Genomic DNA, 25,364 nt, shown 5'->3' with positions numbered 1-25,364 from the left:
GATCCAAGTATATATATTTATGATGAAGATGCATCTAGAAAAATGATTAATTTCATGCTCCCTGTGTCGGGGGTATCGTCAGGGGTGGGGGGGGGATGGGGGAGTTACATAGTCTGAAAATAAATTAATGTTTTGAAATCTGCTCTTAGCTAACAATCAACCATTTATGATGAAATAAATTTATGATAAAATTTCCAAAATTTTCAAATATGTTGCCCCAGGGTCAGTGGTTCCTTTGAGGTGGGGTGCACATCTGGTTTTAAAGTAGAAGTGCATTTTCTCTTTGTTACTTTGATCTACGTCTGGATGTTAAATATATAGAGTAAGCATGCTTTGTTTATAATTGTGATAAGCAATGGTGCCTCTTTCAAAATTGTAAATTTCATGGCTTCTGGTTTAAAACACAAACCTAATTCAATTGTTGGAAAGTTGTTACATGATACTCAGGTGACCTTTAAGGCCTGTAGGCCTCTTGTTGTCCTTGATTTTTGTTTTTAATCAAATGACTAACAATTATCCCTTGTTGTTTTTCACTTTACATACCCTTTAAATCCCCTTACTGCTCCAGGCTATATGTTACCTGTACCTGGACAGCTGTGTGTGTGTTCAAATGAGAAGTGATTTCCTGTGGGTAAAACACCTCTCAGTCTTCTGCATGCATTAAACAGGTCGGAGAGAATACTCGAAATCGGGTATTATCTGTGAAATCGCGTATAATACTCGATATTAGGGTATCGTTGAATCCGTGAAATTGGGTATAGGAGGTGTAATCACCTAATAAAACTAGAACAATGGGATGGTGGATGTTGCCGAGTTAACTTTCATCTAGATACAAATGTTTTCTAAAGGTATCACTAGGCAAGTAAGAATTTGGGCGTCAAGATTAATGCGCTCAGAACAACAAATACCCATGGAGCTCAGAACATTTCATGATCTGCACACAAAAAGGCGTTCGATTTGCTTTATATTTTTCATAATGTTGAAAGTATATGCATCTTCCTCATGTTCATTCCCAACACAACAGAATTGTAAAGTATCAGAATTCGGGAATTTATAATAATTCCACATCAACACGACAAACATGAACAATTTGTAAATAAATCAAATTATACGGAAACACATTTCACACACAAGATATATAATGCCATGTATAAACAAGGGATTGTCTATCGTATCTAATTATGCGACATTAATTACTTTCACATTCATCTTGTGCATAAAATTAAATTCATTTATGAATGTATAAATAATGTAATGATAAAAATGTCTAAAATTTCGGCTAAAAAAACCCTCTTTTTCTTTTTTTTTTGAAAATCTTTTTTTTTTATCATTCATACATATTTGCAGTATATCTCTTTGACATTTTAGCAGAGACAGTGATAGTTTCAGGAGTACAGCTTATGAGAGAACATAACTGATGATCGTTTAATTTCACTAAGTCATCAATATTTAACCATTTCTTAGCGACTTCAAAAGGAGGGAGGGGGGCTAAAGGCTTCTTGACTACCTCTGACAAAACAACCTCGACTGTGTTCTGCATGTGTCCAAGAGACCTCTCCTTTCGCAATCATTTAATTAAATGTTAATGCAAAGTTTTTTGCTATACGTCTTTGAATGTCACGGTCGGTTAAACTCGGTTATATATTTTTAATTGTAGGGATTTTATTCATTAAATAAAAATCATATAGGTAAACAAAAAGCAACCTGTTATTTTCTAACACAATATGATACTACAAGTAACTAAAATTCATGTTTATTTTTAACACAATTTTTCATTGTAGATGAGCATTAGGAAAAGTTATTGCCATGAGTAATAAGTATCACAGATAAAATAACTAAAAGAAAACTGTGACATAGTGATTGTCTAGAACCATTCAGATAGTGCGTTGTATAGCATATTATAATGAGGTTTTAAGACAGCGATATAAAAAAAAAAATGCTTTAAATGGACAACAGAAGGTAAACTCTACCCTGTCTATCAAATAGTGTAATAAAGAAAGGAAGTGGCTACAATTTTTATGAAATTTTAATGTTCGATGAGGAATTATAATCCCAAAAAGTAAGACAAAAGTTTCCATTATTTCAGTTTGTTCATTAACATGTTCATAAACGTAAAAACTATAAGAAATGTGAAAACTTGACTATGTAATTCATATTTGAATATGACTGTACCTCGATCTATATTGAGAAATTCAATATATTATAAGCTCATGAAAAGATGTACACATTTGACTTTTGACAAAAAAAAAAAAAAAAAAAAAAAGAAAATCCTGTTCACATGATATCTCGCTCTTAATTTTCACACAAATGCATGAATTAGAGGTAAAATAGCATGTCTTGTATCGATTAAAATGCAACCAAAAAATTTACGTTGTCTTAGAATAAACATTTCCATGCTAAATTTACATAAAAAAGATACTCACCTTCAATTAGCTATTTTCAACCTGTTTTCCCTTGGGTATTTATTTAATCTTATTTTGTTTTCTTCTTTATAATAACGTTACAATTCTATTATGGCAGAGATGTACAATTATGACTCGCTTATACTGTACTCTCTATACTGTTAGGAATGAAAGAAAAAGTGAGCAAGCTCACATACCCCACCCTCCCCCAAAACTCAAAGTGCTGAAAATCCCGGGAAAAAATAAAGCATTCGGAATTTCCCGGTAATATGCACATCTACAAATTGTGACCTAAATATCTGCAAAGTTTGACGAAATTCGGTGCAGCGCGGTTTATGAGGAGTTGCGCTGACAAAATGTTCATCTCTATATTCAAGGTATGGCCAAATATCTAAGTTGAAAAGTGTGGAAATTCTAAGAAAAAATAAAGGAATCGGAATTTCCTGGTAATATGCACATCTACACATTGTGTCCTAAATATCTGAAAAGTTTGACGAAATTCTGTGCAGTGGTTTATGAGGAGTTGCTCTGACAAACTGTTCATCTCTATGTAAAAGGTATGGCCCAAAACCTAAGTTTTGAGTGCAGAAATTCCCGGAAAAAATAAAGGATTCGGAATTTCCTGGTAATATGCACATCTACACATTGTGTCCTAAATATCTGCAAAGTTTAACGAAATTCTCTGCAGCGGTTTATGAGGAGTTGTGCTGACAAACTGTATAAAAGGTATGGCCAAAAACCTAAGTTATTAGTGCGGAAATTCCCAGGAAAAATAAAGGAATCGGAATTTCCTGGTAATATGCACATCTACATATTGTGTCCTAAATATCTGCAAAGTTTGACGAAATAATGTGCAGCGGTTTAAGAGGAGTTGTGCAGACAAACTGTATAAAAGGTATGGCCAAAAAACCTAAGTTTTTAGTGCGGAAATTCCTGGAAAAAATAAAGGAATCGGAATTTCCTGGTAATATGCACAACGACATATTGTGTCCTAAATATCTGCAAAGTTTGACGAAATTCTGTGCAGCGGTTTATGAGGAGTTGCGCTGACAAACTGTTCATCTCTATATTCAAGGTATGGCCAAATGCCTAAGTTAAAAAGTGCGGAAATTCCGGGGGAAAAAAATGGAATTGGAATTTCCTGGTAATATGCACATCTACACATTGTGTCCTAAATACCTGCAAAGTTTGACGAAATTCTGTGCAGCAGTTTATGAGGAGTTGCGCTGACAAAAAAAGAGGACTGACTGACTGACTGACACTCTGACGGACTGGTCAAAAACATTATACCTCACGCAACTAGTTGCGTGGGGTATAATAATTTATATTTCACGTGAAAGGGACGCCATACATTTTTCAGTAAAAAATACATAACACGATGTTAGTCGTTCAATTTCTTTAAAGTTTCACATTTTGTGAATAGTGCACAAATTAGAAAATTAAGTATATGGAATACTTTAATGGGAAATAAATACAAACGAAGTGTAGTTATTTATTTTTGGAAATTATATTGAAAAAAAATAATGCCATATTGTGTCCTCTTTCTTACCCCAGCAGTGTTTGTCGTGTGATTTTAAACTTATTTGACAACCATATAAATTAGGTTAACTAAAAATAAATCCACAAGATACTGATGTACAAGTAACAGTAACTGCTTTATTCTTTAGTTTTTATAGAAAGTTGCACGGAATACCCGAATTCGCGGATTCAACGATACCCTAATATCGGGTATTATACGCGATTTCACGGATAATACCCGATTTCGAGTATTCTCTCCGACCTGTTAAATAAACACTGAACTTTATCATGTTTATCTGTGTGCATTGAATAAATAAGTCTGATATTCTTATCCCTTAAACTTTTAAAATCGGAAATTTTAGGGTAAATTTTTTCAAATTGGGGCAATTTTTCTCTCCCGATTGGGAAGGCTGGATGAAAGGGTAAAATCGGGAGGATCCTGTCTAAATTGGGAAAGTTGGCATGTAAGTTGGCATCACTAGTCAGGTGCTCCTCCAACTGAGCTATCCAGGCCGATATCCACAGCCCAAACCATTACATTCCTCCCTCCTTTAATTGTTTCCACCCTTGATGACACAACCCAAGTTCCTATTTGCCACTGGCAGGACTTTCACCTGCAAGTCCAGGGATGGTCAACAGCACCAAATCTGTAACAGGAAAGGAGAAAATGTATGGCTGGACCGGGAATCAAACCAGGGACCTTTGTATCACTAGTCAGGTGCTCTTTCGATTGAGCTATCCAGGCCGATATCCACGGCCCAAACCATTACACATGCATATACTAAGAGAGACAACCCACTAAGAGAGACAACCCAAATTGTTCAACATGCTGTAAACATGTTTAAAAAATGACGCAGTTGTGAATACTCTTCTGCCCAAAGTCTGTATATCGATAGCCCAAGAATTTTGAGTTAATCTTTATAAAAAGTTGTTAGAACATAATTCTCACTTTTTTATGCTCCATGCAGTTAATTGTTGTTTACAGGTTTTATCTAAAAAATAAAAGTGGAGTGACCTTGACATACACAAAAACAACAAAATTGTAGATACAATGTACAACCTTTGTTTTTCTGTCACTTTTATTGTGTAGTCTTTTCTCACTGTACAGTGCAGTTGAATTGTCATACTTTCGCTATAATCATAATTTTCATAAATCTTTCGCTGTATGATACAGATATCTTGAAAGAAACACATGATTTTGACTCATTGTGTAACTTTAAATAGAGGGATTAAAATTATGTAAAATCACATTGTGTTGCCTGCAGAGTGTTTAAATGATTTCATATTAGGCTGGAAATGACTTTAAAGAGAATCATCCTTAATAAGAATAGTTGAAGACTGCGCAGTTTGTATTCAAATGACTGTTAGATGTGGTAAAGAAGCAAAATTATACTTTGATTGTATATTGTATCTGATTTATTGATTTATTGACAGAGATAAGGTTGAATAATTATTAATCAGATCTACTGATTCTTTTTGCCCCATATTCAAAGATTTGGGGTATATAGTATTTGTCATGTCTGTCTGTCTGTTTGTCCATTAACCTTGCCCATAACTTTTGATTTAGTGGAGCTATGACTTTTATATGACTTTTATGTGACTATACCTTTCTTTGGGTACCACCAAAATCAACCTTTTGACCTTGACCTTGGAGTTTGACACACTTTTACACAAAAATTTCAAACTTTTACTCTGGCCATAAAATTTGAAGAAACTAGGACTTTCATACTTCACATATACAATTCTTTTTGACAAGACCTTCCAAATTGGACACCACCAACTTTGACATTTTGACCTTGACCTTGGAGATTTTTGGTTTAAAAAAAACCTTTAACTTCAGACATAACTTTTAAACGGCAAGGGCTTTCAAACTTCAAATATGTAATCCTAGTGAAAAGACCTTTCATTTGATAACGAGAACATTGATTCTTTGACCTTGACCTTGGAGTTTGACTTACTTTTTAAAAACAATCCTTGACCAGAACTTTTGTAAGGATACATCTTCGCTAGCCAAGGGTTTCTGATACGCTACACTCCTCATGAACCCTTGGTATACAATGAAGTCAAAAGATGAGATTGTTTTCGTCACGTGATCTGGAATCAATCAGGTACGCACAGATTGCGTCATCGACAGAAATAAAGATGCATGTTTAAAAAAATTAAATCAAATTTTTTTTCAAGAATATTTAAGAAGAAATAATTGAGTTAAGTTTGTTTATTATTTATAGTACAAATCGGAAGCTTTAATATAGATTCTTAATCACATATTTAGAAGATATTGGATGACACCATATCTATTCATAGAATTGCATGTTATTCTTACGGATACTTGTTCACTTGCGTTTTTCATTTCTGAGATGAAAGAGTCAAGAAGTATCCTGAATGCAAATATCATCATTTACAAAAAACTGATTTGATGATTGATCAACCGATCGAGAAAAAAAAAACCCAACTTCTATGAACACTGTACGCCAAGAGTTCGTGAGGAGAGTAGCGTATCAGAAATCCTTGGCTAGCAAAGATGGTAAGGATAGGGCTTTCATACTTCACATATTTAATCCTTGAGAAAAGAATTTTTATTAGATACCAACAAATTTGACCCTTTTGATCTTGGAGTTTGACCTAATATTATAAAAAATCAACCTTGTTTGTCATATTTTCAGTCACTGTAGACAAGCAACAGTGCCTTTTTGCAGGCAAGGATTTCCTCTGATATTCTTAATAACAATTATTTAGTGAAAATGTCGATCTTTAGGAATAGCAAATGCTCTGCCGGCAAATTTTCCATGATATGCCTATTTTAGCTTCATGATCACTGAATAACAGTATTTATTTAATAGGTAAATTAAAAAAATCTTCCAACTTATATTGAATTTGATCACATGACCAACTTTGTATTTACATCCTGGTAAAAGTTTTAAAATGATACCCAATTTCTTATTTGCATTCAGAATGATTGTGTTGGCCTATCAAAATTTACAAAAAAGTTATTTTGTGGAATTTTGACCTTAATTTAAGGGTTCTTTTCTCATGAAGACAAACTGCATGTATGTCATAGTTTATCTAGAATTTATTCTCTTTTAAGGCAATGGATCCAATGGATTTCAATGGAGAGAACTTCTCATACAAAATATTTGTGAGAAAACTTCATGCAAAAGATGACAAAATCAGTTCATATATTGTGGCTGGGGAAAAGAATTCAAAGCTAATTAAAACTAATGACACTTACCAAAAGTATGGAGTAAAAGTAGCAGCATGGAACATAAAAGGCACACCCCTACCAGGGCCAGTAGAAATCTTTGGGTATTCAGGAATGGGTGGTAAGTTAATTGTGCATGGTGCTTTAAGGTAGGACACAATAGATGAGCCAAATTTTTCCTCAAATCCAATTTTCCTGAAACTTTGATATTTTGTTCTGGATACAAAATCTCTCATTATATATGATATGAAAGAAATTCAACCACACAGTTTTTCCCCACATAGTCTGAAATATAGCCTATCAGACCCCTGTAAGAAGATTGTGAAATCTGACATTCAACTTTAGAATGAGCCTTATTTTAGAATTGTCAATTGATCTATTGCAAATTTGTGTAATACTTTTAATAAAGATAACCTTTTTGTTACTTAAATCAGTAAGTCACATTGATACTGTAAAATTTGAGTAAAATATTAAGTAAAAATAGAACATACATAGCATCGGAATTGAAAATTCACATGTAAATTTTCGACAGTTTAAGTTTTCTTAAGAGGAAATGTATAATTCAATTTTTACAAAAACTCAACAGAATGATTTAAATGGGTCCTAGCCCTTACAGAAATTTCTGATAAGTGACTTATAAGTGATTTATTCTTTTACTTATAAGTTGTTTATTCTGGACTTACACTTCACTGATACATTTAACTTATAAGTGACTAGTAAATTACTCATTAGGATTTTATATGCAAATGAACTGCTTGACCTATAACTGGCTATAAGTGACTTATAAGCCAGTATTAGCCACTTATACTTTATGCAAGTATAGTCACTTATAAGTGACTATAAGTGACTTATAAGTCAAGCATTAACCCTTCATACTCTATGAAGTATTAGTCATCTATAAGTCACTTATAAGTGAAGTACAACACTACCTGTAAGATCTTAATTTAGAACAGAACTTCCAACCATGCAAGGGTTGCATGATATGTTCAAAGCTATTTTTTACATATACACATGTATTTGCACTTTAGATGAAATAATCAAGTAAAAATTTTATGAAAAAAATCCCTTTTATATGACATTCCTTTGATGATGCATACTTATTATTAATTCAGTTTACAAACAAGATGTTGAACAAAAAGGCAATAAGATTAATGACCTTGAGGCTTCTTCAAATTTATGAAATCTGAAAGCAACTGAGTCAATTGATTCAAAATTTCAGGCAAAGGAAATTAAAATAGAGAGATGATGTTAATAGAACCTCAAACTTGTTGTACCTGATGAGAAGGCATACTCAAAATAAATCTAAAATCTCCAACATCCTTTCACAGACACAAACTTGGTTTCAAATTCTTGTTGCTGATCTCTGCAGAGACAAACTTTCTGATTGGCTACCTTGAATACCCATAGTGCTCCTTGAGAGAAGTCTAGTGTAGGGTAAAAATTCAAAGTCCACACTTATACTTGCTCATACCATACTGATCTTCACTTATAAGTGAGGTATAAGTGAAATATTCACTGATATGTAGCTCATCTTTACTTATAAGTGAAGTATTAACGAAATCCGTTCCTCACTTATACTTACTTTGACTTATAGTACACTTATAAGTAAATTTCAAAACTTAAAAGTGACTTATAAATTGCTAATAAGTGGATTATAAAACACTTTTAAGTTTCTATTAGTTTTTTCTGTAAGGGAGAATAAAATGTGTAAAAATATAGAAAATTGAACCAGTGGTTTCAGATATTTTGATGATTAAAAAAAAATCAATGGCAAAAAAACTAAGATTCAGTAGATGACGCCACAATATTTGACCTTTGACCTCTTGATGTGACCTTGACATTTGTAGTACCTGTACATAAGGAATGGAGACTCCTTATATATGTGTCCAAATGTCAGCCCTCAACTATTTATGGAACAAAAGTTACACTGCATTTTATAACAGACTGTTACCCGGTACATGCTTGTACATTGCACTTTGATAGAGTATATAAACACATTCCAAAATGTAAGCCCCCAAGTGACCAATATATAGGATTCTCTGATTTTTTCACAAAATATGACACAAACATGTCAAAACTTATTATTAGCTCACCTGAGCCGAGGGCTCAAGTGAGCTTTTCTGATCAAAATTTGTCCGTTGTCTGTTGTCGTCATAAACTTTTCAAATTTTCATCTTCTCAAGAACCACTGGGCCAATTTCAATCAAACTTGCCACAAAGTATATTTGGGTGAAGGGGATTCAAGTTTGTTCAAATGAAGGGCCAAGCCCTCTTCCAAGGGGAGATAATTATGAATTTATGAAAAATTTATGGCAACTTTTAAAAATCTTCTCCAGAACCACTGGACCAAGAAAGATGAAACTCACGTGGAATCATCCTCAGGTAGTGTAGATTCAAATTTGTTCAAATCAAAACCCCTCAGGGTAGGGTGGGGTTACAATGGGGTATCAAAATTCAATATAGAAATACATATTAAAAATCTTTAAAGATCTTCTTCTCCAGAACCACTGGGCTAGGAAAGATGAATCTCATGTGGAATCATCTTTAAGTAATGAAGATTTAAATTTGTTCAAATCATGACCCCGGGGGGTAAGGTGGGGCCATAATGGGGTATCAAAGTTTAACATATGAATACTTGGTGAAAATCTTTAAAAATTAATCTTCTTCTCCAGAACCACTGGGCCAGGAAAATTGAAACTCATGTGGAATCATCCTCAGATAATGTAGATTCAAGTTTGTTCAAATCATGACCCCCGGGAGTAGGGTGGAGCCACAATGGGGTATAGAAGTTTAACATAAGAATACATGGGAAAAATCTTTTAAAATTTTCTTCTCCAGAACCACTGGGCCAGGAAAGATGAAACTCATGTAGAATCATCCTCAGGTAATGTAGATTCAAGTTTGTTCAAATCATGACCCCGAGAGGTAGGTTGGGGCCACAATGGGTGATCAAAGTTCAACATAAGAATAAATAGGAAAAATCTTTAAAACTATTCTCCTCAAGATTCACTGGGCCATGAAAGATTAAACTCATGCAGAAGCATCTTCTGAAAGGGAAGATTCAATTTTGTTCAAATCATGACCCCTTGGGCAAGGATGTGGCCACAATGGGTGATCAAGGTTTTACATTTGCTTTTACCTAGGCAATTGCTCAGGTGAGCGATGTGGCCCCTGGACCTCTTGTTTTTCTTACAGGGATCATTCATTGTTGTAAATATAGTAATATTAATCTTTTTTTCTCCAGTACTTTTTAAGAAATGTGTTGAAGTAGGATCCACCTTGTCCTACCTTAAGATCTTCGTCGAATCTTGTTTAAAATTAAATATGATCTCTCCTTATTAGTTTGCTCCTGGAAATGTTATATATTTTGAGGTAAACTTGTATTATACCATCATCTTCAACCTTCCTTAATGTAATTTATATCTCCATCCATGAGTCTACTCTGCTCTGTTTTTTGTTGCAAATATAAAAAACAAAATGTTTGTTTTAAATGGGCATTTATCAAAATGCCAAACAAATTAACCAAAAAGTACAAAAGTTATGCATGTCCATTGTTGAATATATACCTGACAAGGATATTAATATACATAAGGAAAAGGAAAAATACGAATCCATGTATGACTAGAAGAATTTGCCTAAAAGATGGGAGAACAGATACGCCCCAAACTTGTTGATAACTTACAAGTTATGGACAAGCGCCCCATCCAGAGGAGACAAATGGGAAACATCAACACCTCACAAATAGGACAAACAGACTAACATATGCCCAAACCATCAGATACAAAAATTTGCTGTAAATATCCTGTAAATTGACAATATCCATGAAGTTCTTGGAGATCAAGTTCTCCAACAATCTTTCAAAATTTTGATGGCTTCCAATTGTGTCTCGCTATTAGCAGACCCATTTTTGCATTTTAATGCTCTTCTGAGCCAAAGGCTCAAAGAGCTTAATGCTATGGCCATTTGTGCGGTGTGCGTAAACTTTTTAGAATATGGGCCATAACTCAAGAACCCCTTGGCCAATCAGTGCCAAATTTGTTACAGGGTATCCTTGGCCCAAGGGCTACCATTTATACTAAAATAAGGGTTGGGACCCTTAAACAAGGGGAGATAATCAGGAAAACAAAACCAAAAGTACTGGTTGCTAAAAAATCTTCTGCTCCATAACCAGCAGGCAAATTTTCATCAAACTTACATACAAGGATCAGGATATGTCGAAGATTAAAATTTGCATGGGGAATTACCCTGGGGCAAAGGGCGTGGTCTCAAGGTCACTTCAAAGTTGACCTGAATTTACAATAAAAACGTATATACATATATTATACTTACTATAAGGACTAGGATCATCAAATCTTGTAAGTTGATGCATCTTAGGTCTTCACATCATGTTGACTCAAAAGTAGGTCACGGTGACCTACTTTTTAAATTTTGCGGGCATTTGTTTTCAAATTGATTTGAAGGCATATTTTGGAAACTTTAAGGCCTGTGATCATCAAACTTTGCCAGTTGATGCATCTTGGGTCCTCAAACAACGTCAACTCAAAAGTAGGTCACCGTGTCCTACTTTTTGAACTTTATGACTTATCCTTTTAAAAACATTTAATCCCATTATTTCAGACACTGAGATGTTTAGAATCATCAAATCTTGTAAGTTGATGCATCTTGGGACCTTAAAACATATTTATGAAAAAGTAAGTCACTGTGACCTGTATTTTGAATTTTGCCTGCATTTGTTCTCAAATTGTTTAAAATGCATATTTTGATTACCTTCAGACCTACTATCATCAAACTTGGTCAGAAGATGCATCTTGGGTCTTAAAAAAATTGTCGACTTAAATGTAGGTCATGATGACCTACTTTCAACATTTTATGACTTTATTTAAGTATCTCCGGTACTTATTGGCTTAGAATTATCAAACTTGGTTAGTTGATGCATCTTGGGTTTTCAGAGAGTAATGACCAAAAAGTAGGTCATGGTGACCTACTTTTGACATTTTGTGCCTAAAATTAAGTATCTCTGGTACTTATTTACCTAGAATCATCAAACCTTGTCAGTTAATGCATCTAGGGTTTTCGGAGATTGTCGACCAAAAAGTAGGTCACAGTGACCTACTTTGACATTTTATGGCTATATTTAAGTATCTCAGGCACTTATTGGCTAAGAATCATCAAACTTTGTCAGCTGAGGCATCTTGGGTTTTCAGAGAATGTCGACCAAAAAGTAGGTCATGGTGACCTACTTTTACATATCTCAGGTACGTATTAGCTTAGAATCATCAAACTTTGTCAGTTAATGCAGCTTGGGTTTTCGGAGATTGTTGACCAAAAAGTAGGGCTATATTTAATTATCTCTGGTACTTATTGGTTTAGAATAGTCAAACTTTGTCAGATGATGCATCTGGGTTTTCGAAGAATGTCGACCAAAAAGTAGGTCATGGTGACCTACTTTTGAATACCTCAAGTACTTATTTACTTAGAATCATCAGTCTTTGTCAATTAATGTATCTTGAGTCCTCAGAAAATTTCAATCAAAAGGTAGGTCAATGTGACCTACTTATGGTATTTTATAATTATAATATAATATCTTCAGTCTTAACTGGCTAAATATTATCAAACTTTGTCAGTTGATGCATTTTGGGTCTTATGATACTAATAGAGTTAGAGGCTTCTAATAGAATTGATAGATTGTACAATTTATCAGAAGAGTGATTCAAGGCCCTTGGGCCTCTTGTATTCCTATGAAATATGTCACTTAACACATTATGTCATATTGTCAACAAATACCTGTATAGCGGGTTATTTTAGCAGCCCGGTGCAAATTTTGGCATATAGATGATAGTGGGTAATTAAAATTTTACATAATAGAAATATATATAGGAAAATTCATTAAAAATCTTCTTCTCAAGAATAGCAAAGGCATAATCGATCATATTTATATGGAAGCATCCTAATGTAGTGTAGATTCAAGTTTGTTCAAATCATGACCCCCGGGGGTAGGGCAGGGCCACAATGGGGAATCAAAATTTTACATAGAAATATATAGAAAAATTCTTTCAGAATCTTCTTCTCAAGAATGGCAAAGGCATAATGGATCATATTTATATGGAAGCATTCTTGTGTAGTGGTGTAGTTGTGTAGTGTAGATTCAAGTTTGTTCAGATCATGACCCTTGGGGGTAGGGCGGGGCTACAATGGCGGATCCAATTTTACATAGAAATATATAGAAAAATTCTTTAAAAATCTTTTTCTCAAAGAAAAGCAAAGCCGGGAGGGGGGGGGGCACAATGATGGCTCATCAAAGCCACAAAGTAAGTTCAAATGTAAAGGGCAATAAAGATCCTTAGTTAGTGTATATTCAAGTTTGTTCAATCTTTTAAGGATTGGTTGGGACCACTTTTGGTTTTAAACTTTGCAGAAATAAACTGATTTCTACTTTTTTCCTAGCCACAGTGCTCAGGTGAGCGATGCGGCCCATGATCTTCTTGTTGAATGTTATCAGTCCTATAATACAACTGTCCATGCCAACAAAACATCATACTGCAGTAACATGCCATATTCAATTTATCAGCATGGTCAGGTGTGTTTTGGGACTGTACAACAATCAAAAATATGAATTCAATGCTTCATTGTTCAATTCATGGCCCCAGGGGCTATGGTTGGGCCACATTAAGGGAATCTAACTTTTACATTGAAATATATAGGAAAGCCTTTTAAAAATTTCTTCTCAAGAACCACTGGGCCAGAAAAACTGGAAAATATGTTGAAACATCCTTGTAGTCTGATCCGATTTATAGGAAAAAATACTTCTAACGGCAAATAATTATTATTTGTTCCAGCATAGTTTTTTAACCTATTTCGAGTATGGTAAATCTGAAAAAATATGCTGGCCTTCATGAAAATGGCGTTAAAGAGGTCAAAATGGCGATTCAAAATGGTGGACATCCAATTTTTCTAATTTCTCTTAATGTTGTTCAAAATGGAGAAGTAATGTGTGAATATCTCACTGAGTGAAATACAACTATAAAAATGATAATAGAATGCTAATATTATTAATTTAACTTAGAAAATTTAGTCGTTTCTACACTTAATTCGAATATTCTCTGATTTATTTGTCTATTGTGTCTATATTCTGCTTTGGTAAGGATTTTACATTTGCAAATATCCAAACACTGCAGATCTGTATTTTTTCTCTGCATCTCACTATTCTACGACCGAATGATGGTGCAGCTATAACTTACAATTTAAATTTTTGGAAAAATCTCTGCACTGGCCCATCCATAAGTTGGCAGAAACCAACCAAGAACAACCATCCCATCTGATTGGTCTTAGTAATACGAGGCTTCCACTATATATTTATATCACATACTACCTGGCATTGTGCTCGCTTTGCATGCATATAAACAGAATGGGAAGCACAATTTCTAAATGATTTTTGATGCACATAAGTGGCCACTGTGTATTTGTAATGCAACTTAAAGACGTTTTTTTATCAGTTAATTTCCCTTCTCCTCAATCGTCCATTGATATGTATTACAATAAATGAATTGTATTCAATATATATATTTTTCTGAAGCTCTGGAAAAGACAGATTTATTGCCGAAACAATTTAAAAGGAAAAATTGCAGGCTTTAGAAAGGTTCCACTAGCATTCTACAGGTGTCTATCTCTAGAAAGAATGAGCAATGACATATCTATATACTTGTATGATAACAGGTAGAGGTGCAAGAGAGTACTCATAAACAGTACTAGGGCACTGCTTGAAGAGCTAAAGACTGCTTCTTCACCCAGCGAACAACGACTTAACCAATATCACCACATTCCAGTCCATCTTCAGTCATCCAATCTCCCCTCACCCTAGCCCTTCCACACACAGCTTGCAGTAACAATGTTTTTCATAATGGTTGATGTGAGGAGACAGGGTAATTTGTTTTTTCCAAGGTATAGCAAAGTTAATAGGGAAAGGAATTTTCCTTGGTTTCCCTTTCTTCTGAGTTTAGCCGATTATATTGATTAGTCCATAAAATATGAACAAACAAAAAATACTAGAAAAGTTTCATTTTTTTACTCAAAATAGTTTAAACAAACTCAACTTTTGACGGTGTTCCAAAGCATTTGAGCCCAGGCCGGCCCGTCCACCTAAAATAAATCCTGAATCGCTGTTATTAACAACTCGCACTTCCACATCCCTCAGCACACCATCAAATATAACTGAAGAAATTCTTGTCTGATTTCATTGAACCCTTTGTACTAGCTTTTGAAATTAGCACTTGTAAGAGCTAAGTATTATCCCCTAAAATCTTCTATTCCAGCTTTATTTGCTATTAGTTTAAGTCTGTCTTCGGAATTTTGGTATTTTCAACACTCAAGGAACAACACATTTATGTTCAAATGTTAAAAGTGTATTTTGTTTTCCAAAACCTTATGCAAAATGAAAAAAAAATCTCTGATATTAAAGACTTGTAGATTTCTATTTTGTGACCGTATAGATGTGTCTTTTTGGGTAGAAAGGCCATTCTATTAGCAAGAAAATTCTCAAACTTTATCATCTGGAATCACATTGTATGCATTGTTTGGTGAGAAAAGTTGTATAATTGTCCAATTTAAGAGAACCTGCAGATTCCTCATGATTCCTATCATGTACAAGCTTTCGTACCAATAGGCCTAAGCCATTCTTGACTTTGATCTAGTCCACACTTCTCTTGACAACAAAATTTTCTTGAACACTCTAAGAACTTTACAAGGCAACTTGATCCACACTTCTTTGTTAGGATAGTGTAAGGTTGTATAAAGAATAAAGGGGAAATTGAACATACACATTTTCCCCTTTCAGATTTTGTAAATTTCAAAATTTAAATTTAAATACACTGTTCAATACAAGATTATCCGTTCACAACATGAAATATTTGTGAATGCAAATGAATTGTTGAGTGACTGAGAATTACAAAATGCAAATGCAGGGATATGGAATCAGACCTGGACAATCAAGAACAAATATGGTTTACGTATATTATACTGATAATTTTTAATAAATATGTTGATATTTGGATATTATAATATATTCAGATTTATGTGATGTAACAATTCCTAGCTCTCTAATTGGTTGTGGTCCATCATTTTAAAAACCATACTAAGTTATGTTGTACTAGACCTTCCACATGAACATTATAAAGATTTATTTTTTTTTACACTGGACAATGGATCAAGAATTTCTAACAACTGATATGATTTAGCAACCCTCGAACTACAATGTTCACTCGCCCTAATGCTCGGGGGAATACTGCTCTTTGGGTAGCTTATACTTGTCATATTGTCCTCTAAACAGCAATAATTGTATGGTATTATTAACAGTTTATATGAAGAAGCATGGTGAGACAGGTAATAGGTAAAATGTCTTTGGAATTGTCGTCAAAAGTTTATCTAAATAATAATAGAAGTAATTAAACAAAGATCCGTGTCATAAAAACCATAAGTCATTAACAAAAATATTCTCCAACTTTCATTGCATATTTGAATATTATTTTTTTTAATAAAAAAAAACAAATTGTAATTTATTTTCTGCAAAACGACTCAGAATTAAGCAGTTTTTAGTATTTTACGAAATTCGAGTATATATGACGTTATTTAGAATCGCCATTTTGAGCTAATTAACACTGACATTTCAAATCTAAACCACCAAATTTTCCGAATTAAAGTGATAACATTATGGTTTTATTGTCATTTTATATACATGTATTTGTACTATGCTCAGTTCGATATACACAAATCCTTTCTCCTATGTAAACGACATTAAGAAATAATTTGAAAAAAAATTGAATATCAGCCATTTTGAATCGCCATTTTGACTTTCAACCTACAGCTTTATTAGGTCACCTGAGTAAACTCAGGTGACCTATTGCTATCTATTTTCGTCCGTCAGCGTGCGTCGTTCGTCGTGTGTTAACATTTGAACATTTTCAGCTTCTTCTCTGCAACCACTGAACCAATTTCAACCAAATTTGGCACAAAGCATCTATGGGTGGAGGGGAACAAAAATTGTGAATTTCATGATTCCTGCCCCCCTGGGGCCTGAGGGGTGGGGCCAAAACCACTAAAATTAATGCAATCTTTAAAAATCTTCTTCTTTACTCCTGGACAACAAGCAGTCAAACTGTTTGCATGATTGTAATCAGCAATGAGTCCTCTACCAAAATTGTGAAATTCATGGCCCTTGGGTCAGGGGTTCTAGTGCTAGGGTGGGGCTAAATAAGTAGGTAGTGAAAATGCATTATTTCTTTGAAAATCTTCTTCTCTGCTCCTGGGTATTAAATAAACCAACTAAGTACATAGTTATGATGAGCAAGAGTGCCTCTACCAAAATTGTGAATTTTATGGCCCCAGGGTCAGGGGTTCTGGTGTTAGGGCGGGGCTCTATTGATTATATAGTGAAAATACATGAATTCTTTGAAAATCTTCTTCTCTGCTCCTGGGTATTAAATAAACAAACTAAGTACATAGTTATGATAAGCAAGAGTGCCTCTATCAAAATTTTGAATTTTATGGCCCCAGGGTCAGGGGTTCTTGTTTAGGGTGGGGCTCTAATGATTATATAGTGAAATGCATGAATTCTTTGAACATCTTATCCTTTGCCCCTGGTTAATATGCTAATGATCTAATTACATATTTAAGGCCAGGATTTATTTTATTTTTAGTTTTACAAACCCTCCGCTCAAGGTTTTGAATTTTCAGAAAAAAATAAAACATTTTTTTTTTCTTTTTGATGTCAAATTTGAGTCGGGATCGAGATTTCAAATTTACGAACTCGCACTTCCGGTTTTACGATGAAACGGCGGGTAAATAAAGCTAGATCTGAGAAGATAGCTTGGTTTAGTGTAAAATTCGTCGATAAGAGTGCCATTCAAAACATTTCACCCGTTCAAAGGACAAATAAAATGCTGACGACTTTGTTGCACAATGACATGCTGGTGAGATAATTATGTATTCATTTCAAAAGTAACTGTAAATTATTTTCCTCCCCCAGGTCTTTAACTGCCCGTGGTAGCTATTGCATATTGCCAGCGACATTGTTTAGGTCTCTGTTATAGCTTACAGTCTAAGCATCATTCTTCAGAACAGGGTTCAATTATGCATCAGATGTAATGAATAAAACTATGGGAGAAGTGAAGTCAATTTGAGGAAGAAATAAACGATAACCTGAAGAAATAAAAAAAATTCAACTATTAAAAGGCAAGAATATATACAAATATATACATGCATGTAGTATCATTTGTATCAGCCAGAAAAATTATTTTACACTCAGTTGAAAAAATGTTGACCCTACTCCCCAATACTCCCTGTCTGTTTTATGATAGGAATTATAATTTTAGGCATCAAGTAAATTTTAGAACAATGTCTACACATTCACATAACACATATTAAAAAAAATGAAGATATATTGAAAGACTTTTAAAGAATTGATTTTTAAAAATATATTTTGATCAACATCACAAATTTATATAACTGGCCCAAACTGGCAGATGATGAAATAAGCAATTAAATGTTCTACTTTCCTATTTGTAAGCATTATGTGTCCAGTGGTAAGGAGCCTATTAGGATAGCATTAAAAAAGAATGTACAAATGTTAATAATTGATGTATCAAAAAAAAATTTTTATTTCCTTCTCCTTCGGGACTTTTTTATTCTCATGTTCATAACTAAACCTAAACATAAAAAAATGCTGGCCTTATAATGACGAAAGGGGCCTCCTTCAAAATAGATAATTTCAGGGCTGCTGGGTCAGGGGTACCAGGGGGGTACTTTGACTAAAAATAAATTAATGCTTTGAAATCTGCCCTTTGATAAGCAATGGTGCCTCTTTCAAAATTTGTGAATTTCATGGCTTTTGGATTAAAACACGAACCAAATACAATCGCTGGAAAGTTGTTACATGATACTCAGGTGACCTATAAGGCCCGTGGGCCTCTTGTTACTATAGTGAAATTCCTTTGATCGAGTTAATATTTATATAATGAGGGTTTAAAATAGTTTTAGCAATCAAAAGTTATCTCCTAGTCCAGTCAATGTATCAAACATTCAGAAGATCAAGATCTAACTCAGCAGATCTTGGGAAAGTATATATTAAGGGGGGACCTATGTCCGAAAAGTCTTTGTGTGAAATTTTCAAAACTTTGACATTTCTTTCATGACCACTTGCTCTTAATTTTTAGGTATTAAAAACAATACCTTTATATGCTTATTTTTACACAGGAGCACGTGCAAAAACAGTGTAAAATGCTAAAAATAGATTATTTTCAGACATTATTGTTCTACCACAAATATGCGCTATAAAGAATCAAAAATGTCAAATCACATTCAAAATCAACATGTATTTAAATTATTTGACTTGTATCTTTAAAACGAGGGTAAAATCATTGTAATTCATCTCGCATGAAAAATTATAATGGAGCACAATGTAAGTATTACCCCATTTTTCTTGTCGTATTTTTTGCAATTCTGACATGCATAAAAAGTAATATCTGAAAAAGTCTTTGTGTGAAAATGTTGTAATTCATATTTTTTGAAAGAAATGAATTATCTCTTTATTTTAATAAAGAAAAAAGTATACCTTTATGATAAAATAAACGAGAAATGTGAAGTTTTATTTTCATACTCTTGTGTCATAAATATTGACCTTTCTGCACTAAGACAAGGGTAAGTAAGCACTGACAAACATCTGAATTTAACACTATTTTGCGGAAAACAAGTATTCGTTTTGATTAGTTACAATTTGCACTGATTTAATCTTTTCTGTTTGATTCCAATCATTCTGCCCCCCCCCCCCCACCTCTTCCTCGTCAACAACCAATTTAACTCCTCTAAGAATTATCCTAGGAATGACTTTATATACAATTAAATCTAAATGTGCTAATCATTAGGCAAATATAGGTACAAGTACATTTTTAAATTTTTTTCTTAGTTTTATCGAGAAAATACAATTAATGGTAAATATAAAATTAAACATATTTCTGTGATTTAAGCCGCTTTCTTTGCTGAATTTTATCTTATCTTTTTGCACTTATATCAGCATATTATCGAGGTATTTTTTCACAACTGAAATTGCTATGATCGAATTATCAACCCAAGGAAGAGATTTCTAATATTAACAAACTCCATTAATCAAATGAAGCTGCTATTAAAGATGTATAAATTTTCTTTTTGTAAATTGTGTACGCTATTGAATATAAACAATGGTAAGCCTATACCACAGTTGCAAAAGTCAACAGGTAAAAGCAAACGTCGCTATTGTGACGTCACATAACGCTGCTTTGACGTAGAACGACATAGGTCCCCCCTTAAGCTGGCTCATTCAAGTCCCTGTGTTCAGTTGTGGAGAAGCCATCATAAGAAGAGGATGTCTCTTTAGTAAGGTATTTGTGTTTTCTCATTTGGGGTGTCTCAAAGTTCTGCAGACGGACCATTTGTGTAACACAGATCCTTAGTACTTGGAGTAGGAAGATAACAAACTAAGGAAAATTATGATTATATAGACGATAAGTTTAAATCACTGTGTTGTTGATTATTATGTCGCCCCAGATGAAGTCGGGGACGACATATTGCGATTGTACGCATGTTTTTTTTGTCCAGGCGTTTTCTTGGAGATGGCTGGGACAATCTTCCTGAAACTTTCCTCAAAGGATGATCACTGGTTGTTGTTGTGCCATGTGGTCATTCAGTTTCAAAATGGCTACCGTTGCCATGGAAACCTGCAAAAAGCGACGAATTTTGTCCACGAGTGTTCTCTCTGGTCCCTTGAACATTCGTCATGAAACTTTTTTATTTCAGTGATTAGTAATTGTAGTTATGCGATTCGCATTTAAAATTTTCAAATAATCAGTTATTGCCATGGAAACCAGGGGAGAGTTAAAATTCTTTTATTTCAATTTTCTCAATAACTTATACTCAAGCAATCGTTTTGAAACTTTCAATGTTAATTCCTTGCAATGTGTCAAAGTGATTTCTATTTTTAAAATAATTGTAATGAGTCGCTCACAGTTGCCATAGAAAATAAACAGAAAAAAAGGTTAAGATGTACACGTGTTCTCCAAGGTCTAGGTCAAAGTTCTTCGTATCCAATAAAAGTTCTTTTCACAAGAATACATATTTGAAATAGGAAATCCCTAGCCCTTACCGTTCAAAGGTTATGGCTAAGGTTCTATGTTCAAGAGAACCCCCCCCCCCCCCCCCCACCGTAGGAAGCGCACAGCCAGGTAGAATACACAGATATATCATATACAACTTACAAGTAACGTTTTAAAAGTTTCATTCATAAAATTCAGTTCCCCTGATGTTATTTGATACGAGGGGCATTTCAAAAGTTCTGGCAACTGTTTCATAAAAGATTAACCATTTTACGGAAATTATTGAGTTTGATATCATTGGAAAGATCAGAAAAATATATACATATTGTGACGTCACTTTATAATTTTTATGACGTAATAACTCCGAAAATGACGTCAGAATATAGAATGTTTAGCATACTGACCATAAAAATGACGTAACAAAAGACAATTTGAAAAAATTAAAATTTTCAAGACAACTTTTGCTCATTACTCGGACGCAAGCTAACGGACGCAAATGCCAGTTGGTGGAACATTTACATAGACTACAATCTATCATATGGTATTTTATTTCGGAGATCTTCTTGTTCTGAAATGGTTTTAGCGAGTGTCAAACTTACCATGGTTTTATCAAATCTCGCTCAAACTTTTGCGGAAAAGAGACCTAAATGTGAGAAAAAGACAAAGTTGACAATCAAAGAAAAATAGGTGATCGTGTTACAAAATTGATGGCATAAATTCGTCAGGTATTTTAACCAGATTTGTGGTATCGATGAAGGCTTAATAGTAGGTAAGTTTAGTGTGCCCCATATTTTGTCGTAAAATCCAAAATGGCGGCAGCGCAGTTGTAACCCAACCGTACCTCCACATATTCGCAAATTTTAATGTTGGGAAAATAAATAAGACTTTACATGTCTGACTAACTTATATTCATTTTTTGGATTCAAAAGTCAAAAGCAGTAGTGAGGTTTGGGGCGCTGAAGTTGAATTTGTATGGAAAAAATAGGCACAGAATCAAGTCGGGGACAAGATTTAGTACATTTTATTCGTAAACGGTAAGAGTGCTGTTACTCAAAATATATTTCATGAAAACTGCATTAATATACTTCAGTTTAATACAGAACATGTTTTATTTCAAACAATGGAGAGCTATATAAAAGACAGAAAATCCAACCGTATCAGGTAAATAAAAATCTTAAATGAATGTTTATGATAGCATAACCGGACATAAACCATGCTCGTAAACAAACCATACAATGAATAATGGAATTGCTGATAAACAGTATCATAGTCCTACTCTACCTCTTTGCAAATTAAAATTTTCTTTGAAATATTTTTTCAAATAAGCCTTTGGCAGCAATTTTACGATTGTCTCATGTGGATAAAAACGCAACTTTTCAGTATGCTAAACATTCTATATTCTGACGTCATTTTCGGAGTTATTACGTCATAAAAATTATAAGGTGATGTCACAATATGTGTATATTTTTCTGATCTTTCCAATGATATCAAACTCAATAATTTTCGTAAAACGGTTAACTTTTTATGAAACAGTTGCCAGAACTTTTGAAATGCCCCTCGTATTTTGCCAACATTCATTTTTCTTCTGTCTTGTCTCTACATTTTATAATTATTTTATTTTATCTGTAAAAAATTAACGATTGTCAGCTGCATTTATTAGCATTTCGTGTTTTCTTGTATATCCATTACTTGTATATTAATAATTTCATTAGATAATGCATGTATAAATTAGAAAATTGGTACGTCTTTTCCATAGTTTTTATTCATTCATAAATCCTTGGATCCACTCCTGCAGGTGCGCGAAGCCTTCATCACCACTGTAAACAAAACATTCATCTCGCCGAAAATGTTCATGATTCCGCTAAACTGAGAAAGTTTACACATGATTTATCATCTCATAACAAACATCAGCCCTGTGCAATGCAGAAATGCTCGAATTGAAGGGGAAAATTCAGGAATTATTTTGCGTCAGCCATGTTTTGACTGAACCTTACCCGGAATTTTGTAATTAAGGTCTTCCGTTTCCAACGGAAAGGACTGATACGACTCGATGGTTGTCCAAGCTTAGCTAATGGGTATTGTTTTTAGTGATGATAAAAATGAAAGTCTGGTCCAGTACGGGGTGACATATGCTATTGCTTGCAATAGCAGACTTTCTAGTTATTGATTGTGTTTGTTCTTATATTTAATCCAATCAGATGAATACATCAAGTAACGTAAAGGAAAATTCTTTATCTATACACTTCATCCGTGGTCGAACCCACAAAACACATTACATTACCATCATTCAATTGTAGAATAGTGAGATGCAGAGAAAAAAAATACAAATCTGCAGTGTATAGTTATTTGCAAATGTAAAATCCTTACCAAAGCAGAATATAGAAACAATTGACATAAATCAGAGAAAATTCGAATTAAGTGTAGAAACAACTAAATTTTCTGAGTTAAACTAATAATGTTAGCATTCTATTATCAATTTTATAGTTGTATTACACTCAGTGAGATATTCGCACATTACTTCTCCATTTTGAATGACATTAAGAGAAAATTAGAAAAAAATTGGATGTCCGCCATGTTGAATCGCCATTTTGACCTCTTTATTTTCATGAACGCCAGCATATTTTTTTGGATTCAGCATACTTGAAATAGGTTAAAATCTATGCTGGACCAAATAATAATTATTTGCCGTTCGAAGTTATTTCTAGCCTTCTTTTTAAAAATCAGGACCAGACTATTGGGTAGTGTAGGTTCTAAATTGTCCAAATCATGACCCCCTGGCAGAAGTTTGGGTCACAATAGGTATTGCAAAGGTGAAAAAAAAAAAAACTGGTGGCCCTTGGGTCTCTTGTTTTCACACTTAAAGAATTGGAGAGATTCATTTGATGGATTTTTATATCAGAAATTTAATATACTATGTATAATGTTTTCAGTACCAACCATTAGGCCAAAGAATTTTGCATTGGATGAAACACAATCATTTACACATGAAACAGCTACATTTGTTTGGGATGCAGTTCCATCTAATTCTACTGAGTTGAAAGGAAAGTTTGATGGATATGTAGTAAGTATTAGAAAAATAAAAGATATCATTTTTCCCCATTTTTAGCTCTACTGGTCAGAGACTAAAAGTACTTATGTGATAGTAAGATGTCCCTCCATCTAGCTGTCTGTCTGTCCTTCTGTTTGTAAACAATTTTTCAAAATGCTTCTCCTCCTACAGTTTTGGTCTGATTTCAATATAACTTGGCACACAAGTAGACTACACTAAGATACATAATTCTATCATCAGTTTTTGATTTAGATGAACGGTGTTGCCTTGGTTACTAAAAATAGAAATTTCTGTGAAATTCCTTGAAGAAACATTACTCCACCTTCAGTTTCTGATCTGAATTCAGTATAACTTGACACACAGGAAGACTACATTAAGATACATAATTAAGTGCATCAGTTTGATTTCCATGAATGGTGTTGCCATGTTTACTAAGAGAAATTTCTGTGAGCTGCATTCCTGTCACATAGACTGTATGTAGTACGAAATACGACAGTAATATGAAATCAATGCAATAATTTCCAAGCGTATTTCTGGCAACAGCAAACATTATTTTCATAGACTAGTGTTTACTACTTTATGTTTTTAAAATCCTTTCAGTGTAAGTAATTATTTAAGAAGGATTTTCTTTATTTTAATAAGGTTTTCTTTTCTTGTAAAGTGTGTAAAAAGCAATACCAAAGAGAGAGAGAGACTCATACAACCCCTTCTTACATATATATAGTCTGTAATTTTTTTTTAAAAATTCTTCATTTTATTTAAGTTACGGAAGTCAAGATTATTCATTCTATAATTCTATTTAATTTCCACAACTTTGGTTCATATTAAACCCATTTGATGCAATCAATTCGTTCTCTGTATACATGTATGCTGTATGCACGAAATCCTTGTGCATCACCTGTCAATCAAAATCCCATGACGCTAGGTGACTCTGAAAGTCTGTTTACGCGGAAAGAATTTATCTTGTGACTTGAAACATTCTTGTGGTCAGTTCTGAGTTCATACCTGTTTCAAAAATATATTGGGTCTCTGCCGGTGGGCCAGGGGTGCCGTATGTTTATCACACCTTTCAAATTCTTCAG

General features: G+C 33.8%; 1 protein-coding gene across 1 annotated transcript in view; it reads left to right on the top strand.

Annotated features, from left to right (window-relative positions):
* Positions 1–24,354, top strand: part of LOC134246102 (neuroglian-like) — a 35,974-nt gene extending 11,620 nt beyond the window's left edge. Inside the window, exons 3-4 of the mRNA XM_062728378.1 lie at positions 7,006–7,240; positions 24,164–24,354. Of these exons, the coding sequence (XP_062584362.1) occupies positions 7,006–7,240; positions 24,164–24,339 (411 nt within the window). The 3' untranslated portion in view covers positions 24,340–24,354. The remainder of the gene's footprint in view (positions 1–7,005; positions 7,241–24,163) is intronic.
* Positions 24,355–25,364: the final 1,010 nt, after the last annotated feature.

Source organism: Saccostrea cucullata, unplaced genomic scaffold (assembly GCF_032062105.1).
Source record: "Saccostrea cucullata isolate Sc308-1 unplaced genomic scaffold, CSIRO_AGI_Scuc_v1 ctg4336, whole genome shotgun sequence".
Taxonomy (NCBI): domain Eukaryota; kingdom Metazoa; phylum Mollusca; class Bivalvia; order Ostreida; family Ostreidae; genus Saccostrea; species Saccostrea cuccullata.
This window is presented reverse-complemented; position numbering and strand designations above follow the sequence as displayed.